Source organism: Suncus etruscus, chromosome 17, assembly GCF_024139225.1.
Source record: "Suncus etruscus isolate mSunEtr1 chromosome 17, mSunEtr1.pri.cur, whole genome shotgun sequence".
Taxonomy (NCBI): domain Eukaryota; kingdom Metazoa; phylum Chordata; class Mammalia; order Eulipotyphla; family Soricidae; genus Suncus; species Suncus etruscus.
Genome location: NC_064864.1, coordinates 48,131,646 through 48,156,761, shown reverse-complemented (window position 1 = coordinate 48,156,761; position 25,116 = coordinate 48,131,646). Strand labels below are relative to the sequence as shown.

At 39.8% G+C, this 25,116-nt stretch overlaps 1 protein-coding gene across 1 annotated transcript in view; it reads left to right on the top strand.

Annotated features, from left to right (window-relative positions):
* CFAP43 (cilia and flagella associated protein 43) overlaps positions 1–25,116 on the top strand; it is a 119,238-nt gene that overhangs the window by 4,730 nt on the left and 89,392 nt on the right. The window contains exons 3-8 of the mRNA XM_049790424.1: positions 443–539; positions 7,049–7,216; positions 9,963–10,113; positions 18,869–19,014; positions 21,846–21,862; positions 23,916–23,980. Coding sequence (XP_049646381.1) covers positions 443–539; positions 7,049–7,216; positions 9,963–10,113; positions 18,869–19,014; positions 21,846–21,862; positions 23,916–23,980 — 644 coding nt within the window. The remainder of the gene's footprint in view (positions 1–442; positions 540–7,048; positions 7,217–9,962; positions 10,114–18,868; positions 19,015–21,845; positions 21,863–23,915; positions 23,981–25,116) is intronic.

The following is a 25,116-nucleotide window of genomic DNA, read 5'->3' as shown; positions in this document are numbered from 1 at the left end:
TTACAGCTCTCCAAGGTATTTAAAAAAAATTAGGCAAAGGGTTGTATATTTGTGTGTGTTTGTGTCCCAAGGCATAGACAAGTAAATTATTACAGCTCCCCAAGGTATTTAAGTTGTCCTAATAACTTTTCTAATTACACTGCTTAATATATTTATAGACTCGCTTATAGTTATGGTGTTCTTTCAGATCCCACCAGGACAGGCACAAGGCAGAGTGATCATTTCTGCATTCAAGTCCAGAGAGAATGACTTCAACCTTTGTTCACTTTGGTTCACACAGACCTTCACTTTGCCCCAGGCTTTCTGTCCATAGTCAGAAACCAGTTAGATGTAATAGTCCCAGAGCAAAATGTTTTTGCATCATGTAAAAATCTTTAGGAGAATAAATGTCAGATTCTCTAATCATGATTATTAAATCCTTGGGATGTACTTTTTGTTATAGGAAATGTTCTTCTGGACTACACAATACTTTCATTCAGTTACTGTGGCAACTACCTGGCAAGTTATTCCTCTCTCCCAGAATTTGAATTGGCCATCTGGTAAGTTGGAGCCTATTTTGCACAGATATTTTCCCATTGGGTTACAACTTAACTATGTCCTTATAGGTTTTATCAGAGGATATATCCATGAAAAATTGGAAACAAGAAAGACTAGAAATAAAAAGAAGTCCTAATCATAATGTTTACTATGATTGTTACTTCTAAGCATAAAATTTGGGATGATGGAATCTACATGAGGGTTAAATTATCATTCTTATCTTTTTGTTTTTATTTTAATCACATTTTAATATTTTATTAGGGTATTTATTTTGCTGGTAAAACACATCTGCAAGTACACGTTCATCTTTCTGTAAAGTAAATGGTACTTTACGGAGTTGTGTGTTCACTAGTGTTGAAAATATGATGCTCTTAGAGTTAAATTTGAACTAAGTAAGTTTTTTATTCCCTTTTGTATGTGTGTAATGATTAGAGTCATGGGGAAGCTCAGGGATTGAACCCTTGGCTTCCTACCTGGAATGGTTGCTGAGACTTGTCCAGGAGCCCCTGATTATGTTTACCAATATTAGAACAAGTCCTTGTTCAAAGAGAGGAACATCACACCAGGGTTGCCAGCTGCACAGGAAATACCTGTGGATAAGGCACAGCTCTGATCTCTACAGGATCTTTCATGTGTTCTCTGCTATCCTTAATAGAAATAATAATAATAATAATAATAATAATAAAAACCCCACAGAGGGAAATTTAGGGGAAGTACAAAATGTTCGAGGAATAAGCTACAATATACCATTTATACCAGAAATTCCTATATATAAGGATAATAATCTCATTCAGAATCATGTTAGATTTTAAAAATTGTTTTTTATTAAAAAAAAAAAGCTTTACTGAGGTGTAATTGACATCTTATAAATTTCTCATGTGAATTCTGTAATTCACATATATAATTCACAGTTAAGGTTTTTTTTGTTGTTTTTTGTTTTGTTTTGTTTTGTTTTTTGCTTTTTGGACCACATTCTGTGATGTTCAGGGTTTACTCCTGTTTATGCACTTAGAAGCTCCTGGCCCTCCGCCATGCCAAAGGCCTTCATAACGTGGGGGGGGGGGGAGGGTGCAGGACTTGGGTGACCTCAGTACCCCTCTACTGCCTTGTTCCAGATCTCCAGGGCTTCCCCTTGGCCACATGCCTGGGCAAGCCAGCGAGGTGGGTCACCTGGAGGAGCTTGAAGGTTACCCTAGGCTTTCCCCCATTCCCCACCCAGCTCTTTAGGGAGGGTTGGGGTAGGGACTTTGAACTTCCAGGCTCCCAGCTCTTGAAGGTCTCTTTCCTTCCTGGGAGCTGGGAGTTTCTACCAGCATGGGGTTCGGCATGCCAAAGGCCTTCTTAACCAGGCCTGGGGGGGGCCTGGGGGGGTGCGGGACTTGGGTGACCCCAGCACCCCTCTACTGCCTTGCTCCGGATCTCCAGGGCTTCCCCTGGGCCATATGCCTGGGCAAGCCAGCGAGGTGGGTCCCTTGGAGGAGCTTGAATTTGTGGGTGCTGAGAGTTGCTAGGTTGCACTAAAGCAGTCACTGGTAATTTCTTACCAGTCTATATGTTCAAAATATGCTCAAGATACATTAATAGTATTCCCTATCCTTGAATTATGTTTTGTGTATACAAAATGTCCATTTTGTACTCTGCCCTTTTGCACACCCCCACAAAAGCTCATTTTTCTCTTTAACTCTCTCACCCCCTACCATCATTACTCCACATTTACCCTTTTTAACTTCAGTACTGCAGAATTCTAAGTCACAGACCAAAGTGGTGCACTGGAGTTAACACCCCCCCAACTATTTCAAAAGGCATAAAATGGACACGTATGTCTTTTCAACATTTATGTGTGTTTTCTTTGACAGCTATAGCTCTTGCTGAATATTTTCTTATTCAGTGACGATTTTCCCCATATTTTAACTTTTCTTCTCTTTGTGAACTGTTCAATAGGAAATTTGGTGAAAGAGTCCCTTAGCTTAATTCTTATGTTTGAACCAAGTCGCAGGTATTTTTGGACGTGTTCTTTTTTTTTTTTTTTTTTTTTGGTTTTTAGGCCACATCCGGTGACGCTCAGGGGTTACTCCTGGTTATGCGCTCAGAAGTCGCTCCTGGCTTGGGGTACCATATGGGACACCAGGGGATCGAACCGCGGTCCGTCCAAGGCTAGCGCAGGCAAGGCAGGCACCTTACCTCTTGCGCCACCGCCCGGCCCCGTTTGGACGTGTTCTTATGCCCCCATATACACTGATAACGCCACATGGCTTTATTTCTTGTTTGCATAGGCACATTAAAATGGGAAAATACTATACATACAAATAAGTTTTTATCTAATAGATATGGGAACACACAAATCTTGTAGTGCAACAGGACCTTAGTCCCTGAACATTAACATAATGACCTGGCACAAGCCTCAGAAGAATGGGCATTCTCCATTCACCCCTGATCTAGGGAAGCCATTTACGAAACATCCAAGAATGTCTATAACATCACCTGGAAGCAATCCTCTACCAGGGAAGACCCTACCACTGCTCTGACATCGACCTACTCAAAAGAGACTTCCCTTAACACTGAGAAGACTTAACAACAACAACGACTTGCTTATTGGACAGGGCTTTCTGCATTGCCCTTTAATTGTGAGGTGAAACAAGAGGATGCTCCACACCAGCCTGACTTTAATGTAGGATATGCAGATTCCAGGATCATTAATACAGAAATCTGATGCCAACAGTAGAGACTGCGTAAAAAATAAAACTGTATTGACACTACAGACAATGACTTGGATTGAACAAACTAGTTTTCCTGGAGCCTAGCGTTGGTCTTATGCCAGGAAACTTCAGGAGTAGGGTCTCCTTATATTTAGGCCATTTCCTTTCCATGTCCCCCATATTTTGGTGGGCCTATGCAAACAATATTTGCCACTCTACCACCATTTTTACTGTGCTCCTTTGACTCTAAACCTTAAAAAAAAACACTTAAACTTTTGATGTTAACTTAAACTAATATGCATGTGCATGAAAATGTAAAAAAAAATACTATGCCTTCAATGTTTCAGGAGTCACATAAATTTCATGGCCTTATATTGCTTTGTGTACTGCTAAGAAAAGTTATAATGTACTACAATCTGGGGACTTGTGGACAAAGTAATTGTACATGGGTTCTGTTTTATTTTTCTTAATGTTCTTTGACTGTAAGTTCAAAATTTAGGCGTCAGCAAGGGGATTTCTTCTGAGAACTCTGTTTATGGGTGATTTTCCTTCCACTGTGACTTTACCTTGTCCTCTTTCTTTGCATCATTGTTCTCATAATTAAAAATAAAAAATTAAAAAAAAAGAAATTGCTCCTGGCTTGGGGGACCATATGGGACACCAGGGATCGAACCAAGGTCAGTCCTGGATCAGCTGCATCAAGGCAAACATCCTACCACTGTACTATCGCTCTAGCCCCCACATAGTTAAGTTTTGACTTATATTGTATGTCCATATTATTACCATAATCAAGATAACAAATGTACCTATCACATGCCCAACTTCCTCAGATCCCCTCAGATACTTCCCTGTTGGTCCTGCTCCCTATGCACGTACTCCATTTGCACCCCTTGCATCCAATGAGGGTTTTTCTGTTGCTGTATATTTGTTTGCCTTTTCTAGAATTTTATCTATAAGGAGATGAATGCTGTGATGGAGTCTTTTTTCTAGGCCTCTCTCTCTCTCTCTCTGGCTATGAATCCTTTAGGAGGATATTTATTATATTGAGTAGGACCATACTAAATGATCTCATTCAACCTGGTAAAATCCCTGTTTCCAGAGAAGGCCTCATACTGAGCTATTGAATCTGGCAATATTGAAAAAAATTGAATGCTTGACAAGTTTTGCCAAGCATCTGAGACAGAAAAATCAAAAGATCTAGGCCCTTCGATCTTGCTTCTCCCTATTGCCTGTTTGCTTGCCTTTTCTGCTCTGAAGAAACCTGTTTTTTCTTGAACATGTACTTCCTTTTTTATCCCTTACATTTTTCCAAATAAATTTTATTCAACAAAAATTAACTTACTTCACAAGAAAAAAAATATTTAGTGAACAGGAAATCTCAGTAAAAGAGCTTATGTGGTGGAATGACATTGTATTGGGAGTGACAGGAAAAGAAGCCAAGGGACATGGTACTTGTCTTCCAGTTTCCCTATCACAGAGAGAAAAGAGTACTATCTGATGTGTGAGAGCCACAGCAAATTCTTCCCTCCCCTCTCATGTAGACCCTCTCAAAAGAAGCACTGAGGGCTTTCTCCCTAATGGGTGGGTGGATGACTTTGTTCTCAAGTGTAGTACTAAGAGATTTTAAAGGATCAGGGAGTACCATTGTGGTTTTGTTTGGTTTTGGATTTGAAGGTCACAGCTTGTATTGCTCAGGACTTATTCCTGCTCTCTGTGCTCTGTGCTCAGGAAGCCCTCCTGAAACCTTAAGGAACCCCTTAGTGTACTTATGTAGAGCTGGGAACTGAATGAATCTGGGTAGACTGTGTTCATGGGAGTTACCTTAACCCTTTACTGTCTATCTTTGCCCTCAATGGACACCACTGTGTATAGAACAGGAGTGGTGAACAGGATTTTGCAATATGTGTTTACTATATTATTGTTAAAATTATATGCTTTTGTGTGAGTATTTTTCTGCTTTGGCAGGTCACTGTGTGGTGTGGCTCTCTGACTCTCACAGTTTAAAATTTTGGCTCTTTGTGTGGAACTTGTTTGCCACCCCTGGTATAAAATGTTTACCCTTCAGAGACTCCGTACAGTACACATACTTAGAGACTTAGGCAGTCACTTGTTTTCAGCAGTAATGGCATATTATTTATTTTTCCAGGTTTGAATGAGTGAAACCAAAACCAACAAGAAATATAAAATAGACTTAGTCACCATTAATGCTGAATGACATTTTGCTTTCTTAGATGGGTACAGAATAATGATTGTGGAAATTATAAAATTTATGTTTGAGATTATATTATACAATTTTTGTTTATTTGTTTTTGTTTTGGGGCCATACAGGACAATGCTCAAGGCTTACTTCTGGGGTCACACTGGGTGTTGTTCTCCTGACTCTGTGCTCAAGGATCACTCCTGGTATGCTCAGAGGACCACATGGGATGCCAGTTATCAAACCTAGGTTGACTACATGCAAGTCAAGCATCTAACTTGCCATACTCTTGCTCTAGCCCTATGATATATTGCAATTTATAGAAATATTTTTTCAAATAATTAAATACATTTTCTTTTTTTTTTTATTAATTATTTTTTTATTATTTTAATTATGACAACAAAGATGCAAAGAAAGAGGACAGGGTAAAGTTACAGTGGAAGCCCAATCACCCATAAACAGGATTCTCAGTAGTTCCATCGATGATATCCCAGCCTTGAACTTTCAGCCAAAGAACATTCAGAAAAACAAAACTGAACCCATGTACAATACAATTACTTTGTCCCTCAAATCCCCAGTTGTAGTACATATTGTTTCTTAGCAGCACACCATATAATCTAAAGATATTAGACTTATGTAACTCTTTAAACATTGAGGGCAAAGTACATTTATCTAGTTCCATGCACATGCTTACTAGTTTAAGTTAACCTCAAAAGTTTTAATGGGTTGTTTTTCTTAAGGATTGGAGTCAAGAGAACATAGTAAAAAACGATATTAAAGTGGCATTTGTTTGCATAGGCCCACCAAAACATAAGGGACATGGAAAGACAAATTATGGTCTAAATACATGGAGACCCTACCCCTGAAGTTTCCTGGCACAGGACTGACTCTAGGCTCCAGGCAAACTAGTTTGTCCAATTCAAGTCATAGTCTGTAGTGGCAATACACCTCCATTCCTCACATAGTCTCTGTTGTTGGTATCATTCTTCTGTATTAAAGATCCTGGAGTCTGCATATCCCATATTGCAGTCATGATGGTGCAGAGCATCCTCTCGTTTCACCTCACACTTAAGGGGCAATAGAGAGAACCATGTCCTGTAGAGCAGGTCATCGTTGTTGTCATGTCTTCTCGCAGGTCATTGTTGTTGTCACGTCTTCTCAGTGTAAACGGAAGTGTCTTATTAGGAGGTCGATGTCACACCCTTGGTAGTGTCTTTCCTGGTAGAGGACTGCTTCCAACTGTTGCTATAAAAGACCTTGGATGTTTCGTAGATAGCTTGCCTGGTTCCAGCGTGAATGGAGAATGCCCATTCAACTGAGGCCTATGCCAGGTCATTATATCAATATTCAGGGTGTAAGGTACAAATACATTTTCTTAAGATATGAAATCCAAGAGGCTGTATAGTATAGGGGTTAAGGTGTTTACCTTCCATACAACCAGTCCTAGTTCAATACCCAGCACCACATAACTTCTCCCAAGCACTACCAGGAGTCACTTCCAGGGTCACTGCACTGTTAAGTGTGCCATCTCTGTGGCCCCTCCCAAAAAGAATGAAATCCAAGTGAGGTGATTTTTTTGTTTGTTTGTTTTTTAATCATTTCTTTTTTTTCTTTTCAGGGACTGGAAAACGGGTGTCATTCTGTGCAAGAAGACACAGCCTGGCACAGATGTAAACCAGATAACATTCAACCCCATGAACTCTCGCCAACTATGCTTGTCAAGCACCAGTGCAGTGACTTTGTGGACCATTGAACGCTGTAATCAAGAACACTTTTTAAAATCAAAGTAAGAGCATTTGTTTCTACACAAACTGGTGGTCTTTAGTGCTCTTTACATAATTAAGTAAATTTGATGGACTAAGTGTCTCTGTACTTCTCTTAAAAAGATATCTTATTATAGGGCTGGAGCAGTGGCGCAGTGGTAGGGTGTTTGCCTTGCACGCAACTGACCCAGGACAGGTTCGATCCTCCAGAGTCCCATATGGTTCCCCCCAAGCGAGGAGCGATTTCTGAACTCATAGCCAGGAGTAATCCCTGAGTGTTACTGGGTGTGGCCCCCCCAAAAACAAAAACAAACAAACAAGAAAAGATATCTTAATATTTTCCTCTTATGTTTGTGATTTATGTTTTGGTTTTTGGTCATTCAATTTTTTTTCCTTTTGCTAGACCGTGAAAAGAAGCCCTCACCCCTGTGACTATTTTATTCAATCTTACGTATTTTTATCAGGATATACATGGATATACAATAGTATTGAAGTCATTTATCGTTGCAGAGCCACTGTACTAACCCTCCCATCAATGTTTCAAGTGTTTTTCCTCCCTAGGTCCCCTCACCCTGTTTTCAATCCCAATTCTATTGATCACGTCTCTGTTTGCAATGGGGATTGTTTACTCTGAATCCATACATATGTCTTAATTCATAATATATTTCTACATACATAATAGTTATGTTGATTCTGTCTGCTTTTTGTAAAGATTATGACTTGATTTCCCCATGAATTTCTTATAAATATTAAGTCCTCCTATAGCTTTTTTCAACATGTTCAATCTTACAAACTTTAATGTGTGCTTACTACTTTAAAATATACTTACTAAAGGACCTGTATGAATTTTTGCTATAACTTTGATGCTCCACTCAAAAAAGAAGAAAATTTCAGATATATAAAAATATTTAAATATCATCTCTTTGGTCTTTTTATCTACAATCAAAAAGGTTAATTCTGGATAATGGAGTTATGGGAGTTACTCACTTAAACAGAATCAGGACAAAGAGAAATTGTGCTATGAAAGGGTCTGGTGATAGCTGGTGATATTGGGTACATTTTAAAAAAGATTTCCATGGCTTAATGCTCTTGGTGTACTCTAAGAACTACCAGGCTAAAGGAATAACATTAGACATGTGCTTGCTTAAAACAGCAATTTTTGAAAAACTAACTTTTTAAGAGAACAGTAAAATTGGTCAATAAAGTTTTCTAAATGGAGACTCTTAACAAAGACACCTATTTTTGGCCAATAGTTTTTATATCTCCACTTCCTTTTTATAAGAGTCCTTGAACAGCGTAATTTGTCTTTAGGCGGAGTTGACAGCACATTATATTCCTAAGCTGAGTGATGACTTTCTGCTGAGAGAGAAGTCCCTGCTGGGAGAGCAAGTCATCTAGCTCACTTTTCCTTCTCTTGCTTCTTGGGATATTCCATTCTGAATGTTGCAGCAGAATTTTTCCATGAGAAATAAAGTGGGAGATAAAATGAGTGGATTGCTGTAGTTTAGAAAGCAAAGCAGGCTTGAAAAATACTTGAGTCTGAATTTGGGTAGCAGGTAATGTTTCTATGTGATCACTTTTTTCCAAAGTATACTATATTCATAAGACATAACCAAGGAAGTTTTGAATTTAATGCAAAGAGCCATGAAATTTCCAAAGTTATTTCTATTGCCCCATCACAATCTATGATTAGATTGGTAGTACTCTTGAAAATGAATTACTGAGACCAGAGGTAGCAGAAGAACAGCCTCCACACAGACTTATTTTGACCCACAGTGTTTTCTAATTGCATTAGTCGCCAACATTTAAATATCGAGATTTCTCTAAATATACATATTGTGATGGTCTCTGACTTTTCCAATCCAAATCTCACCTGTCAACAAATGCTTTTGCCTGGATCTGTGTTTACTGCTGAAGGAAGATGCTTTCCTATTGGTCACAGTCCCTAGCTGACCATAGATCAGCTGCCTGGCCCCTGTGAGTGTTTAAAAGTCTAATTTCTGCATTAGATAGTAAATTTGAACATAAAACAATTTCCTATGGGATTAAGGATCTGGAGAAATAGCATAGCTAGTAGGGTACTTGTTTTGCACCTGGCTGACCTGAATGCAATCCTACCCTTTAGTGATGGCTAACCTATTTGAGCCCGAGTGCCCAAACTGCCGCACAATGCCCGGTCCTCCCAGTGGCCAGTCCGGCCCTGTTGCCAGGTGAGCTGCAAAGTAGACACGGGCACACTCGCCTTCCGCCACGTAGCATATCTTAATTGTGGGCCTTCCCGCGTGCCAGCTGCAAGGCCTTCGCATGCCACTGTTGGAACATGTGCCGTAGGTTCGCCATCGAGGCATGGTCTCCCAAGCTCCACCAGGAAAGATCCCTGAGCATAGAGCCAGGAGTGAACCTTAACGTCTCTGGGTGTGCCCCAAAGCAAACAAACAAAAACTCCTCATGGGTTTAGTTTACATGTTACTTGACCTTTAATAGTTTATCATTTCTTTTGGAGGATCCTTCCATGCAGTTCTCAGAGACTAGGGGTCACCACTGGAGATACTTGACCAAGTAGTCTGGGCAACTCATTGCTCCCTTCTAAGGATGCAGAGTTGGTTGGGTCCCATAGACCCCTAACCAGGGAGTTATCTCCCTAACCCCATAATCTATATTTTAAAGTCTGCTCTTAGCCATGTTTGGTTGGCTAGTTTAGTTGACTAGATTAGTTTGCTAATCACTCACACTATTCTGTTAATCTGCTATTCCCTTTCTACTCTGCAGGCTAGTAAAACTGCCTTTGGAAGATGGGACATATGTCAATGAATTAGACAATGTTTTTCCACAGTCATTGCCCAAGGACCCAATCTATGGGCCAGTCCTCCCGCTCTCAGCTATTGCTGGGCTTGTGGACAAAGAAGCAGAAAAATTCAAGGTAATAACCTGCCCCTCATCCTGCCTGCTCTTTGGTACCTCATAACGAACTATCCCATGAGACTGACTGGCTTGAGAGCATCATCCTGGTTATAAGTGGCTGAGTGGAACTACCAGCCCACATGATATGGAAAGGATGGTATTGCTGAAATATTGGGTGTCCAAATGTAAATTTAATTCTGAGAAGCAAAATTTGGGGTATGGGCATGGCAGTCAATAAAATGCTGGATGAACAATAATGAAGCAACATGGTGCTTGGCAAGAGGAAGGTGGGATGGAGACACACTGTCAGAGTCATTCCCCAGAGAGGATGTTAGGCATGCTGGGGCAAGGGTGATGGAATGAGTGTGTCTGTATGTCAGAGAGGAAATGAACAGCCACAAGTGTCAAGTAAATGCCAAGAGAAGGAAGAGTCACAGAAGGAAAAGCAAATCCAGAAGAGAGCAAGACCATGGGAGAGAGTGGAAGGAAGACTCAAGGAGAACTTGCTGACAGGCACACTCACTCATTCACTCAGCCAGAATTTACTAGGCTCCCCCTAGGAGGCAGGTACTGTTGCATGCAACAATGCAGCCATATTCTGCCTCCTGGAGTTTACCTTTTGCCAGGGACTCTGAGCAAGAACAGGAACAGCAATAGCAACAGCCTCAACAAATGAAAAGAGCTCAAATAATTAGCTCAAAACCAAGTGAGATTATAGTAACATTATAGGGAGGTTGGGATGGTAGCAGAGGAGAATAACCTCTACTGCACAAGAAAGGCATCTAAGGAAAATAGTTCAGAAGCAAGTACCCAATCTGGGATTGATTCCTGGTACCATGGTCTCCTGAGCATTATTAGGTATAACAATGCTGGAGTCTGCTGACCACTGCAAAGATGGATCATGGAAGCAGTGATTTTCAATCACCAGTCATTTGGGCTGTGCCAGGACTCCGTGAACAAAGGTCGAAAACCATTTGTCTACATCTCTGGTTATTTATAGCTATTGGACCATAGACTGGTATGCAGGACAGGCATTGGCCTTTGGTGTAAGAAGATTGAAGAATACTTTAAAGGATGACAATTATTCAGTTGTTTAATTACAGAAAATAACTAGTTCATTTTGATAGCATAGATTTTAGCCACTCTCAGCCACACTGGGGCAGCAGAGTCAAACAAACACCAGGTTTTAAAACTTCAGTTTGAAAAAATGTCTCTGTGTTTAATATTTGATGTTTAAGACCTCATATTTTTCACTATCTCAAACATCTCTCTTTTGTTTTTCCAGTATATTTCCTCAGAGCCCCCATCTTTCACATAAATGCATTTGTTTGTTTGTTTGGTTGGTTTATTTATTTATTTTTTTGTCACTCCTGATGGCGCTCAAGGGTTACTCCTGGCTCTGTGCCCAGAAATCGCTCCTGGCAGGGTTGGGGGATGCCAGGATTCAAACCACCATCTGCCTGTCCTGGGTTGGCTGCATACAAGGCAAACACCCTACTTCTGTGCTATTTATTCAGCCCTACATAAGTGCATTTCTTGTTTTTTGTTTAGTTTTATTTATTTTTGTTCTGTTTTGTTTTTGGGTCACACCAAGTGGTGCTCAGGGGTTACTCCTGGCTCTGTGCTCAGAAATCGCTCCCAGCAGACTCATGGGACCATAAGGGATGCCAGAATTTGAACCACTGTCCATCCTGGATCAGCTGCTTGCAAGGCAAATACCTTATCTATCTGGCCCCATAAATGCACTTCTTTCTTTTCTTTTCTTTTTTTTTTTTTTTTTTTTTTTTTTTGGTTTTTGGGTCACCACCCAGCAGTGCTCAGGGGTTACTCATGGCTCTATGCTCAGAAATTGCTCCTGCAGGCTCGGGGGACCATATGGGATGCCAGGATTCGAACCACTATCCTTCTCCAAGCAAGGCAAACGCCTTACCTCCATGCTAACTCTCTGGCCCCATAAACGCATTTCTTGAATGTATATACTCAATGTATTTTCACCTTTTTTGGAAAAAAATTTAGTGTTAAAGTTTAACACGCTAAGTCATACAGGGACTGGCCACAAATATAAATTCATATATTTGGCATTTAAGTTGGAAATTCATTTTATTAGTATTTTTTCACCATATGGATAAATAAGCCAAGGAAAATGGTTCATATTTCTTGTTGTTGTTTCTTTCCTTTGGCATTTCTTTTACATGGGCAAGGAAATCAGTAATGACTTGAATTATATTTGTCTAAAAAAATGGACAAACTATGAGTTTTACAAAACTGTAAACATTAATGTTCTCATAACCACTAGAAGCTAACACTAGAAGAGCATTTACATTTACATAGTATTTACATTGGCCTTACTTTTGGGGCCAGAGAAATGCTGCAGCATGGAAAGTTTGCTTTGCACATCACTAACATGGGTTTGATCCTTGGCATCCTGTATGGTTCCCATGGGCACTACCAGGAATGATTCCTGAATGCAGCCAGGGGTAAGTCCTGAGCACATTTGGTGTGTCCAAAAACAAAAAATAAATAAATAAACCTCTGTCACAGGACACAATTTATTTAGGGCAGGAGAAACAGCCTTCAGAAGGGAAATCAAAAATGATACTGGGGAAAAATTGGATTCTAGATAATGAATCTCTAGTGTGTTCAAGTTTCTATTTCATCTCTGCTTTCCCCAATCCCAACTGCTTTTCTTTTTTTGGTTTTTTGTTTTTGGGTCACACCCAGTTTCGCTCAGGGGTGACTCCTGGCTCTACACTCAGAAATCGCTCCTGGCAGGGTCCAGGGGACCATATGGGATGCTGGGATTCAAACAACAGTCCTTCTGCATGCAAGGCAATGCCCTACGCTCATGTTATCTCTCCAGTCCCCAATTGCTTTTCAAGTTTTGGCCATACCCATAGCATTCAGAGTTTTCTCTGACTGTGCTCAGAGGTCACTTCTGGTGTGTTTGGGAACCATATGGAGTGTCAGGAATTAAACCCGGGTTTTTTACATGCAAGGCAAGTGCTTTACCTGCTATACTATTACTCCAGCTCCTTTCCAACATTTTTTAAAACAAGTTACTGAATAGGAATATCTTTCATGAACTCCTGCTTTCAATACATATTCAGATGCCAAAGCTTTTTAAAAACAGTAGATTATGTTTGAATTTCAATGTTTGATTTATGATTTATGATTTCAGGTAACTGACCAAAGGGTTAGTACTATCAACGATATTCTATTCACCTTTTTTTTTTTTTGGTTAGGGCTTAGACTAGTGAGGTAAGCTTAGTAGTATGAACCAGCAGAAGTGTTTAGGGGCCCATGTGATGTCAGGGATCAAACTCAGAGTCTGGAGTATATTAGTCATGTGCTCTACCAGACGAGCTTTTATCCTGGCTTTTTAGTAAATATTTTACAACTGGGTTGGTTGTTTTTTTTTTTATGATTCTCAGAATTTTCAGAATTGACGATTACTATTTCTGGCCACATAATATAGATGATGCTTCCTTTCCTAAGAACCAGTTACTTTCTCATTGATGGTCCACAATTAAACACTCTTCAATAGCCTCCCATATTTTCTAATTCTGTTGATTATATTTTTTCTTTCAGTAGGTAATTATCTCACTGAGAAGAGACACCATTCAATCTTGACACATTGCCTAGTGTATAACCAACAATTAATAATTGTTAAATTACACAATACATTTATATAATTGAGAACCCAACTACTAGAAATAATTACTTTACCTATATTACCCTCTGCTTTATCTTGAGTTTAAATTTTTCTGACATTTTAAAATAGTATATGTATATATATATATATTCAAATAAATTTGTATTTATTAGAAGTTGGCTTGAGGGGCTGGAGAGATAGCATGGAGGTAGGGTGCTGCTTGCATGCAGAAGGACGGTGGTTCGAATCCCGGCATCCCATATGGTCCCCTAAGCCTGCCAGAAGCGATCTCTGAGCACAGAGCCAGAAGTAACGCCTGAGCGTTGCTGGGTGTAACCCCCCCCCCCCAAAAAAAAGAAGTTGGCTTGTGTACTCTGAGGAGTTTTGAATGAAACATTATAGGTTTGTATAATTCTCCTATGTTGTCTTAGTATAATTTAAAGAGTCCTAGTATTGGTGTGGGGATGGTGAGGCCTTTTTGGGCTCGACCCAGCTCCCAGAGCCCCTATAGTATGGCAGGTCTGAAGGTTGCAGGGTGAGGGCAGAGAGATTGACAAAGCAGTCAGATGAAGTTCCAGGAGTCAGCCAGTTTTATTTCACAGTCCCTTCTGCCATGCACACCTCCTCATGGCCTCTATACTAAGCCTTTTCCTAGCAGCTACTTCTCTACTCCTTCTTCAGCTGGTCTTGGATCCTCCATCTTCTCTATCATCTATTAGATAATCTGCCACAGGTTATGGGTTCGAGGTCCTCACAAAAGGCACCTCATAGAGGAAAGATGGTAGACAGTGGCATTTGGGATGCTGCCCAGAGTCTTCAACAATTTCTCCTTCTTGTGGAATGTGGGCAGGAGAATCTCTAGGGAGCCTGGCATGTACAGTCCAGAGTAAGAAATGCAAGAAGATAGACCAGAGCAGCATGAAGCCATTCAGAACAGGAGCCATGTTCATCCATGTTGTAGTGAAAGGCAGAACAAATTCAGTCCAGCTTGAGGGGGCAGTCATGGTGATAATCCACCAAAGGGTCAAGTCACAATTAGCACTCACCATCTCTGAGGTCTTCTTCTTGGGTCCAGGGTTCAAAGTAAGTCCTGTTCGGGTGCCATTTGTTGTCTTAATATAAATTAAAGAGTCCTAGAGTTGATGTGGGAATGGTGAGGTCTTTCTGGGCTTGACCCGGCTCCCGCAGCCCCTATAGTCTGACAGGTCTGAAGGTTGCAGGGTGAGGGCAGAGATATTCACAAAGCAGTGAGATGAAGTTCCAGGAGTCAGCCATTTTTATTTCACAGTCCCAAAGGACTCACAGAACCTTAAAAACTCAATTACAAAAAATAGAAGAGGCATCATCAGGAGAGGCATCATCATCAGAGATTCAGCATCAGATTCAGTATCACCAGATTCAGCATTAGCAATTGAGCATCATCAAAGAAGCAGCAGCAGTAGCATCACCAAAGGGAGGTAGTCAGCCTGGAAGCCAGTTAGGAAGCCTTGAAAAAGCAGCTGAAAGGGAAACAGAGGCCGAGAGAGCCCAGTAGGAGTAGAGAAGTAGCTGCTAGGAAAACGCTTAGTATAGAGGCCATGAGGAGGTGTGCATGGCAGAAGGGACTATGAAATGAAATTGGCTGACTCCTGAAACTTCATCTAACTGCTTTGTGAATCTCTACGCTCTCATTCTGCAATCTTCAGACCCGCCAGACCATAGGGACTGTGGGAGCCGGGTTGAGCCCAAAAAGGCAACACCGTCTCCACACCAACACTAGGACTAACTAATTTATAATAAGACATTACTACTCTATTGTTTGTTTGTTTTGGGGGGCTACACCTGGTGATACTCAGGGATTACTCTTGGCTTTGCACTCAGGTGTCATTCCTGGTAGTGTTCACTAGACCATATAGAATACTGAGGATTGAACCCTGGTCAGCCACATGTAAGGCAAATACCCTACCTACTTACAGTACTATCACTTTAGCCCTACTGTTCTCCAACTCTAGAACCAATTCCAAATTATCTTAATTTTTCTCCATAGCATTTTTCAACACTGCATTTTATGTATTTAACTTTTTATATTGTTTCTACCCTGTTTTTCTTATCACCAGGAGGTAAGATCCTTGAAATTCCTTTCTATTGTTAATTTCCTTCACTGCTGATTTTCTGTGCCTAGAACATGCCTAAATGTTATTGTGACTAATATTGCTAAATAAATTAATAACAGATGGAATGCAATAAAAAAGAAAATCTCAAGAATTTAAGAGTTTTCTTTTTTTTTTTTTTTTTTTTTGGTTTTTGGGCCACACCCGGCGTTGCTCAGGGGTTACTCCTGGCTGTCTGCTCAGAAATAGCTCCTGGCAGGCACGGGGGACCATATGGGACACCGGGATTCGAACCAACCACCTTTGGTCCTGGATCGGCTGCTTGCAAGGCAAACGCCGCTGTGCTATCTCTCCGGGCCCTTAAGAGTTTTCTTAATTTGACCAATAACTTATTTAAAATCCTTTCTGGGGGCTGGAGAGATGACAGTACAGGGATTGAGGCATTGCCTTGCATATGGCCTAACACCAGTTTGACCCCTCACAATGGATATGGTCCCCTGAGCACTACCAGGAGTCGCTCCTGAGCACCACCAAGTGGGGAACCCTGCAAAAAAATGTATATGTACCCTTAAAATGCTATAATTTTGTAAAAGTAATTAGGGATGATTAAAATGTTTTCTATTCCGATGGGCAAAGGCTGAATAAGAGAAAAAGATACATAACTAATTAAATTATAAATTATAATATAGCATAATTAGTAACTCTAAATGTTATAGTTGAGAGAGGGAGATAGAGAAACAGTATAGCAGTGTGTTTGACTTCTGTAGAAAGAAATGGATACTATAATTTTGGAATCCTGATTTCTAAGTGTCAGTAAGGTCTAGAGAGATAGTACAGCAGTTAGGGCTCTTGTACAGAGAATCTGGGTTCAATCCTTAACACCCCATATGTGATCACAAAGCCAGGAGTAAGCCCTCCGTATCACCAATTGTGACCCCCAAATCAAAAATATAATATTAATTTTATTAGGGACACATATCAAAAATAGCTGCTATAGCTTCCTACACCTTCAGAAATGAGAGCAAGTTGGTTCTACATGGCCACAGAGGCATGATCTCTGCTCACAGACAGATAAAGCAGCCTCTGCCTTGCTGGACACAAACTCCAGGGACATTACACTAAGGTATCACCATAGAAGGCAGAGATTGTTATTTTTACTGTAGCTGCTTTTCCCCCTTTTTCTTCATTTTAGCTGCCTTCCCTTATTCCTCCTTCTATTTCTTTTTTCTTTTTCCTGTTTTTCTTTCTTTCTTTCTTCACCTCTCACCTTTTCCTCCTTCAGTTTTTACGTGCTGGAGAGACAGAGAGACAGAGACAGACTATATGATAGAGGACTTAGATATTTGGTCAATATTCTTTCACTGTCAGTGCCAGCTTTTATTTTTAAGTACAACAAATAGATTTTTTTTCATGCTATTTTAGAATTTATTGTTATATCTTTTAAAGATCTAATTTCTTTTTTGTACATTGCAAATCTATTGAAAACAGAGAGAATTGCCACGATATGTTTCTACAATATCTATATACAGCCATTCATATGGAACAATACAAAATATATATGCCAGTAATTATCTTTTTTTTAATATAAATTTTTATTTTGATCATAGTGGCTTACATATTGTTGACAACAATATTTTAGGTACATATTTACATAAAATCAGGGGGGATTCCCATCGCCAAATTGTCCTCCCTACACCTCCATTTCTGTCCTACCCCCCTTTTCCTTTTCCCTCACCCCAGGGTGGCTAGAATATGTGGTCCCCTCTGTATCTAACCCACTACTTAGTAGTCTTGCACCTGTTTGGTCTTGATGCCTCCCTTATTTCCCCCTCTAACTGGAGTCAGGACTAGCTAGTTCAAGTTGCGTGGTTTTGTTTGAAGGAGAGAAAAGTAATAAACTGGGATAAGAGTCTAATACCCCGAAATTGGGCAGAGTCCTTCTAAAGGCTCTCATCATCAATTTGGGAGATGGAGAAAAAGAAGGTGAAACACTCCACTAGTACCAAAAGAAGTGTCAAATATCCAGTGAGGGCTCCAGCTATATCGATAAGCACCACACAGAGCAGACAAAACAAACAAACAAACAAATAGAAAAAAAACAAAAACAAAAACAGACAAACAAAAATCACGCCATGGTCTTGAATTGAGAAACATGGCATAGCACATAACGAAAGAGAAGAAAGGAAGAGAAAAAAAAAGTATAATTGGGGACTACACTTTCAATAATCACACCCAAACAGAGAAATCGACCAAAATAGATTGGTAAATCAAAAATAATAATAACAATAATAAATGAAGGTAATACAACAAATATATTTTGTACATTTCTCTGAATATTTTATAGAATCAAAATCAGGTTAGCGTCAGAGTTTTAGACTCTTGTCTTGCATGTCTGATCCTAGTTTGAACCCTGAACTGCATGTCTCCCAAAGCATTGCTTGGAGTGATCCCAGAACATAGGGCCAGAGAAAAGCCAGAGCAAGCTCTGAGCGCAGCTGGATGTGGCTCTTCAAACAAGAACAAAATTTAGTCAGATGTTTCCTGAGTCCAATTTAAGAGATTGCAAGATTTGAACAAGAAGTCCTCTATGGAAACTACTCCAGCAGGTGAGGGAGGTCAAGATTTCTATAGCAATATATCAAAAACCACATTCATCTCCACTGAGAAGAGAAATGTTGACAAGTTTTCCTCCAAATGGATGATTTTGGCCAAGCAAGGACTTCCTTAGATTGAAGTTCATAAAGACCATCAAGAAAGTGTAAATATTATTACTCATAACTTTCACAAGAGTTTATGACAATAGAACTTTATTTGTTGTCCAGAATAACTTATTTTTTCTAGTGAATTAAAATGGAGTTTAAAAGAGGGAAATGGATCAAGGAAGATGCTCCTTTAGTTTGGGAGAGACAGAAAGACCCTTGAATGTATACAGGTCAAGACTTAATGTATGTCCTTTTAGAACTTGTTTGGATAGTTATTTCTCTGGTTCATATGCCATGCTCATAACACAAAAATTTTATCCTTCCCTGAAGCCTAGAGATGATTTGTCTGCTGTTATTCACCCTACTGTACATTGCTGGACTCCAACAAATGACCTCTATATTGGCTGTGAAGAGGGTCTTATTTTAATGTTCAATGGAGAAAGTTCACAAGTGACAAAACTTAACATAATAGAAGAGTCTCTAAAGAGTAAGAAACTGCTTTGCTTCATTTCTCTAGAAGTCTAGTTCTCAGTATTGGTTCTACATACACTTGAAGATGGTTGCTTTGTCTATATTTTTCTCTTAATAACATTATTTTTCTTCCTCTAGTTTTATTCTCTAATTAGTTACCATCTCCGGTGACTATTTCTTAAAGCTACTTAATATTGCATGCATTATGTAATCACCAAAATAATTTTATAAGGTATTAAAGGATTTTTTTGTTTCTGACTGACCAGCTTTGTTCTTGTTGTTTTTTTGTTTTTTTTGGCCACACCCGTTTGATGCTCAGGGGCTACTCCTGGCTAAGCGCTCAGAAATTGCCCCTGGCTTGGGGGGACCATATAGGACCCCGGAGGATCGAACCACGGTCCTTCCTTGGCTAGCAGTTGCAAGGCAGACAACTTACCTCTAGCGCCACCTCGCCGGCCCCAACCAGCTTTGTTTTTAATTTAATTTTTAAACTAATTTTTACTGACACTGATTTACAAAATTGTTCATAATAGAATTATTTTAGACATACAATGTTCCAACATCTATCCCACCACCAGTGTCCCCTTTCCTCCATCAGTGTCCCCTTGTTCCTTCCCATCCCCAACCTGCCACCTTGGCAGACAAATATGGAATTTATTTCATATTATTTGCTCCAATGAAACATAAAGAAATGGAAAATAGGAAGTCAATAAATGAAAGTTTATTTGTGATAATTGCTACAGACTTTTAACCTTTCTTAGTAACATTTCTTTCAAAACTGGTTCCAAGGCTTTGAGTTCCCTAAGCTCTTGCCAACCAATGCAGTTCTATATAGTTTCTTCAAATCTTAATGATAATCTAGCTGGATATAGTCTTCTTTTTTTGTTTTGTTTTGTTTTGTTTTGTTTGGGTCACACCTGGCAGCACTCAGGGGTTACTTCTGGCTCGGCTCAGAAATCGCTCCTGGCAGGCTCTGGGGAACATATGGGATGCCGGGATCCGAACCAATGACATTCTGTATGAGAGGCAAGCGCCCTACCTCCATGCTATCTCTCTGGCCCCGGATATAGTCTTCTTAATGAGGTGTTTATTTTATTAAGTATTTATAATATTTTCTTTTGAATATTTCTTTTAGAATATTTTCTATTCTGGCCCGTAGAGTATCTCATTGGTCAGATCTGCTATACATTTCTTTTGTATGTGAGATCCTACTTTGATTGCACTGCTTTCAATATCCTCTCTCTATTTTTGGATTTTGTCATTTTGAATATAATCTGTCTTGGAGTTTTTCTAATTCAGTGTATTTTCTCTCAGACTCTTTGAGTCTCTTGATTCTGGTGCCTGTAATTCTCAACTCTGGGAAGTTTTTATTGATGATTTCTTTGACTATTGTTTCTTCATCACATTTGCCTTTGTTTTTCAGGGACTCTACTGTTTCTTTCATTAGAATCATTGAACTAATCCATAGACTTTGGTTTGCTGTTCATTTCTTTTCAGACTATTTCCCACCTTCTGCTCTTCCCTAGAAGTTTTTTTTTTCTTCTCATCTTGGAGCACCTTAACCTTCAGTTTATGTTATTCTGCTGGGTTTTTTGTTTTGTTTTGTCTTATTTGTTTGTTTGTTTGTTTTTAGCCACACTCAGTGTTGCTCAAGGGTAACTCTGGTTCTATACTCAGAAATTACTCCTGGAAGGCTCTGGGGACCATATGGAATGCCAGGGATTGAACTTGGATCAGCCATGTGCAAGGCAAATGCTCTACCCAATGTGCTATGAATCCAGTCTTTTTATTTTTTTAATCATCTACCACGTTCTGTATTTCTGTCTTTTTCTGATTCTTGTTTTTTTTTGTTGTTGTTGTTGTTTTGTTTTAGTTCTCATACTTTCGTGTGCTTATTCTTTTTTATTCTTTTTTTTTTTTTTTTTGGTTTTTGGGCCACACCCTGTGACGCTCAGGGGTTACTCCTGGCTATGCGCTCAGAAGTTGCTCCTGGCTTCTTGGGGGACCATATGGGATGCCGGGGGATCGAACCGCAGTCCGTCCTAGGCTAGCGCAGGCAAGGCAGGCACCTTACCTCCAGCGCCACCGCCCGGCCCCCTCGTGTGCTTATTGACTATTTGCACTATTGTTTCTTTAAACTCATTGAACATCCTCATCACAGTGTCACTAAAGACACTGAAGCTTTACTGGTGTTACTTGTCTTTGGTGATACTGTTTTTTACTCACTGAACTTGGTGGGCTCTACATTTTCCCCCCATTGGTTTTCTTGCTGTGCTGCAAGAAAGTCTTTTTAGATAACCCCCTGGGAAATGCTGAAGGATTAGGCTGAAGGTTGCTCTTTTACTTTTCTGCCCATCCTCTATGATGAACATAACTGAGCATTGTGTAATTTGTTGCATGTATCTGTTGTACAGTCATTTATGTGGCCATGAATTTTAGGAGCAATATTGTGTGCCCTTCACATAGTGCAGTTTGAGGGAGGAGACTACTGCAACCCACCTGCTAGGGAAGAACTCTGCCTCGCATCCCATAATTAGACCCAGAATGTCAGCCAAAAGCAAGTCTCACCTGGGATGATGAAGCAGTGAGCAGAGTATCGGGAATTCAAGCTTTTATCTCCATGATACTGTTGAGAAAAGGGAGGCAGTGAAAAGTTAAAAACATACCCAATTTCACCTAACCAAATAAATTGTGCAACTGATGCCTTCTCAAAGGGGCAATGAAACTTTTGAGTCTTTGTTGTTTGGTTAGAATTCCAAGAGAGTCTAATGTATTTTGCTTAGGCTTGATCACCATTTCTGGTCCCCGGACCAGGTTTAGGCCTGGAGCATAGAAGTCAGTGTCCCTTGGAGGGTCTAGGTGTAGATACCCTGCAATGAAAGATTTTACAGGGCAAGCTCCACAAGCCTCTCTAGTGCACTTTCCACTGCAGTGACCTTAGTATTGATGTTATTGACTTCGATCTCAGGCTACCCAAACTAGACAATTTATCCCTGCGAAACTGCCCTTTTTGAAGACTGTTTAACATGTGACTTAAGAACTGCTCTGCCTTGATTTGAGCCATCTCTAATCTGATCCTGCTTGGTTTTTTGTTTGTTTATTTGTTTTGTTGTTTTTTGTATCATTTTATTTTCCCAAATAGGCTTTTTATTTTGAGCTAACTAATCATTTCACTTTACAAATGTGCCACCTCACTCATTCCTTAGTCACTCTGCTCTTTAAGTCCTCCAGTGCCCAGGTCAAATGCCTCCTTTCCAGCCATTCTTTCAACTGCATTGTCCCTCATCTAATCCCTTCCTGGTTCCTGACTAATACCTCAATGAAAAAAAAATGAAGCCATTGGATTTGAATTTCCCGCCCACTCTCTCTCTCTCTCTCTCTCTCTCTCTCTCTCTCTCTCTCTCTCTCTCTCTCTCTCTCTCTCTCTCTCTCTTCCCTTTATGCTTTTCGTATAGCTGACTGGTCTACTATCCTCTTGCAACTACATGCCATACCATAGCTCTCTGAAAAGTGCCCTCCTTTCCAGTGTTAGCTCCTTTCCTGTGAAGCTTTTACAAGTCCTCATCATTCCCATGCTCTCTTCAAATTCTACCTGCTGGTACTTGTTACTGTTTAGAAGAGTGGTAGATGATTCTTCCTTGGAGGCTTTGCTGTCTTTACCCCAACCATCAGGCAAAATGAGTGCCCCAGTCTGAGGGTTCATGAGATGGACTCCTGTGTTAGAAGTTCCTCCTATGTTCTTGCAACAGCACATCTCTTCTCTCCTCATCAGCTATAACCTCTGTGAAATCAGGAGCTGTGTCTTTGGTTCTGACATTCAATTCCTGAGTGACTATGGAATCAAGGCACCTCTATAAAATGAATGATCAGATACTTTTCTCATTTCCAAATTTTTATCACACTAATTTACTTTATATATATATATATAAATATATATATTGTGTGTGTGTGTGTGGGGGTGTCACACCTGGCAGCACTCAGGGTTTACTCCTGGTTCTGCGCTCAGAAATTGCTCCTGGTAGGCACAGGGGATTATATGGGATGCTGAGATTCGAACCACCATCTGTCCTGGATTGGCTGCGTGCAAGGTCAACACCCTACTGCTGTGTTATCTTCTCTGGTTTCTTATTACACTAATTTAAGACTCTAAAAATCTTTACTATTAGATTCACTATTTTATTCCTGTATCAAATAATTTCCCTGGTATATTAGAACTTCAAAAAATATATAATTTTACAAATATTAGTTACAAAAATCTGATATTCAGAACTACAAAAAGCCCCTGTGGTTTGCATTACTAGTATTCATTTCTTTTTTTTTTTTTTTTTTTTTTTTGGTTTTTGGGCCACACCCAGCATTGCTCAGGGGTGACTCCTGGCTGTCTGCTCAGAAATAGCTCCTGGCAGGCACAGGGGACCATATGGGACACCAGGATTCGAACCAACCACCTTTGGTCCTGGATCGGCTGCTTGCAAGGCAAACGCCACTGTGCTATCTCTCCGGGCCCCTAGTATTCATTTCTAAGTAGTTTTTATTATTCATTATATGGGAGGCATTACCACATATATTCTTAAATGAAGTTGACTTTTGGAAAGAAATAACTATTTCTTTTTTTTTTTTTTTTTTTTTTTTGGTTTTTGGGCCACACCCTGTGACGCTCAGGGGTTACTCCTGGCTATGCGCTCAGAAGTTGCTCCTGGCTTCTTAGGGGACCATATGGGATGCCGGGGGATTGAACCGCGGTCCGTCCTAGGCTAGCGCAGGCAAGGCAGGCACCTTACCTCCAGCGCCACCGCCCGGCCCCCAGAAATAACTATTTCTAGAAAAAAATGAAATTAATCACTTTGTGCTATATTTTTAATTCCATGGTACCTATTTGATCTTGCTTTTTTTTTTCCAAATCTAGACAGAACTCTGATGGCTCCAATGACAATGGTGTATCAGAAAGGAGGCATGCTTACTTCTGGACTTGTATGTATTTTTTAATTCTAAATTATTTAAAAATATGTAAACTTTTATTTGTACCATATACAATCATGAGTCATAATTTGGATGTCAAATTCTGTGAATGTATTAATTTAGGATATGACAAAATTTTTCATCATGAAGAATTAAAAATATGTAAAAGAGAGAATGATGAATGAATGAGCATATTTTTCTTCTTGCTTATAAATAAAATATAGAATTTTAAAAATCTGCATGCACGCCCTTAAGAAGCAATTACCCATGTCTGGAGAGATAATACAGTAGGTAGAGCACTTATCTTGTAGGAACTTTTCCCAAACTCAATCTCTAGCACCCCCTATGGTTCCTCCAGCCCACTAGGAGTGATCCCTGAACACAGATCCAGAACTAATCCCTGACCACTGCTGAGTGTGCACCCCTGCACTCCACAAAAAAACTAACACCCAGTATCTAATATCTGTTCTCCAATTCCATGCATGATTGTACTCTTAATATTTTAGATTCAGTTATAAATGGACTTTTTTTGTCCTAGCTTTAGTTTAGCCTGTGTATATATGTTCATTTAACTTCAATGTACTGAATTTTTAGAATTCATATTACAATTAATATTGATAGCCTTTATCTTCTTAGTTCTTACTTTGTGCCAGGCATTAAGCTTGGTGCTTTATTTTTGTATTCTCATTGGTTCTAAGGGTTGTACCACATAGGAATTTGCACAGATGAAGGAATAGAATAAATTTTACCAACCAATTAGTAGAGAAGTTGGAGCTTGAATTGAGGAATGCCAAATTTCAACATCTTTGCTCAAAATTGTCAGAGCGTGGCCTCAGCAAGCAGGAAAGGGGACTATTCTGCATTACTTTCTTATAGTCTTGTCATCCATTGTCACTGAGGTGTTTAGTGGATTGAAAAACACTGAGGTTTTTAGTTGACTGAAAAAGCGAAAAACATTCTCAGGTCCACTGGTAACCCTCGAGACCTTTAATGTTTTTAATGCAAATATTACATTTTCAAGGACTATCAGGAATTCTAGGCATTGAGGTCAAGTTAAGAGTTGTAGTTCAAAGAGAAGCAATCTGGAGTTCATACATTTATACTTAACTCTAATTATAAACACTAACTCATGCTGCCTACAAACCCCC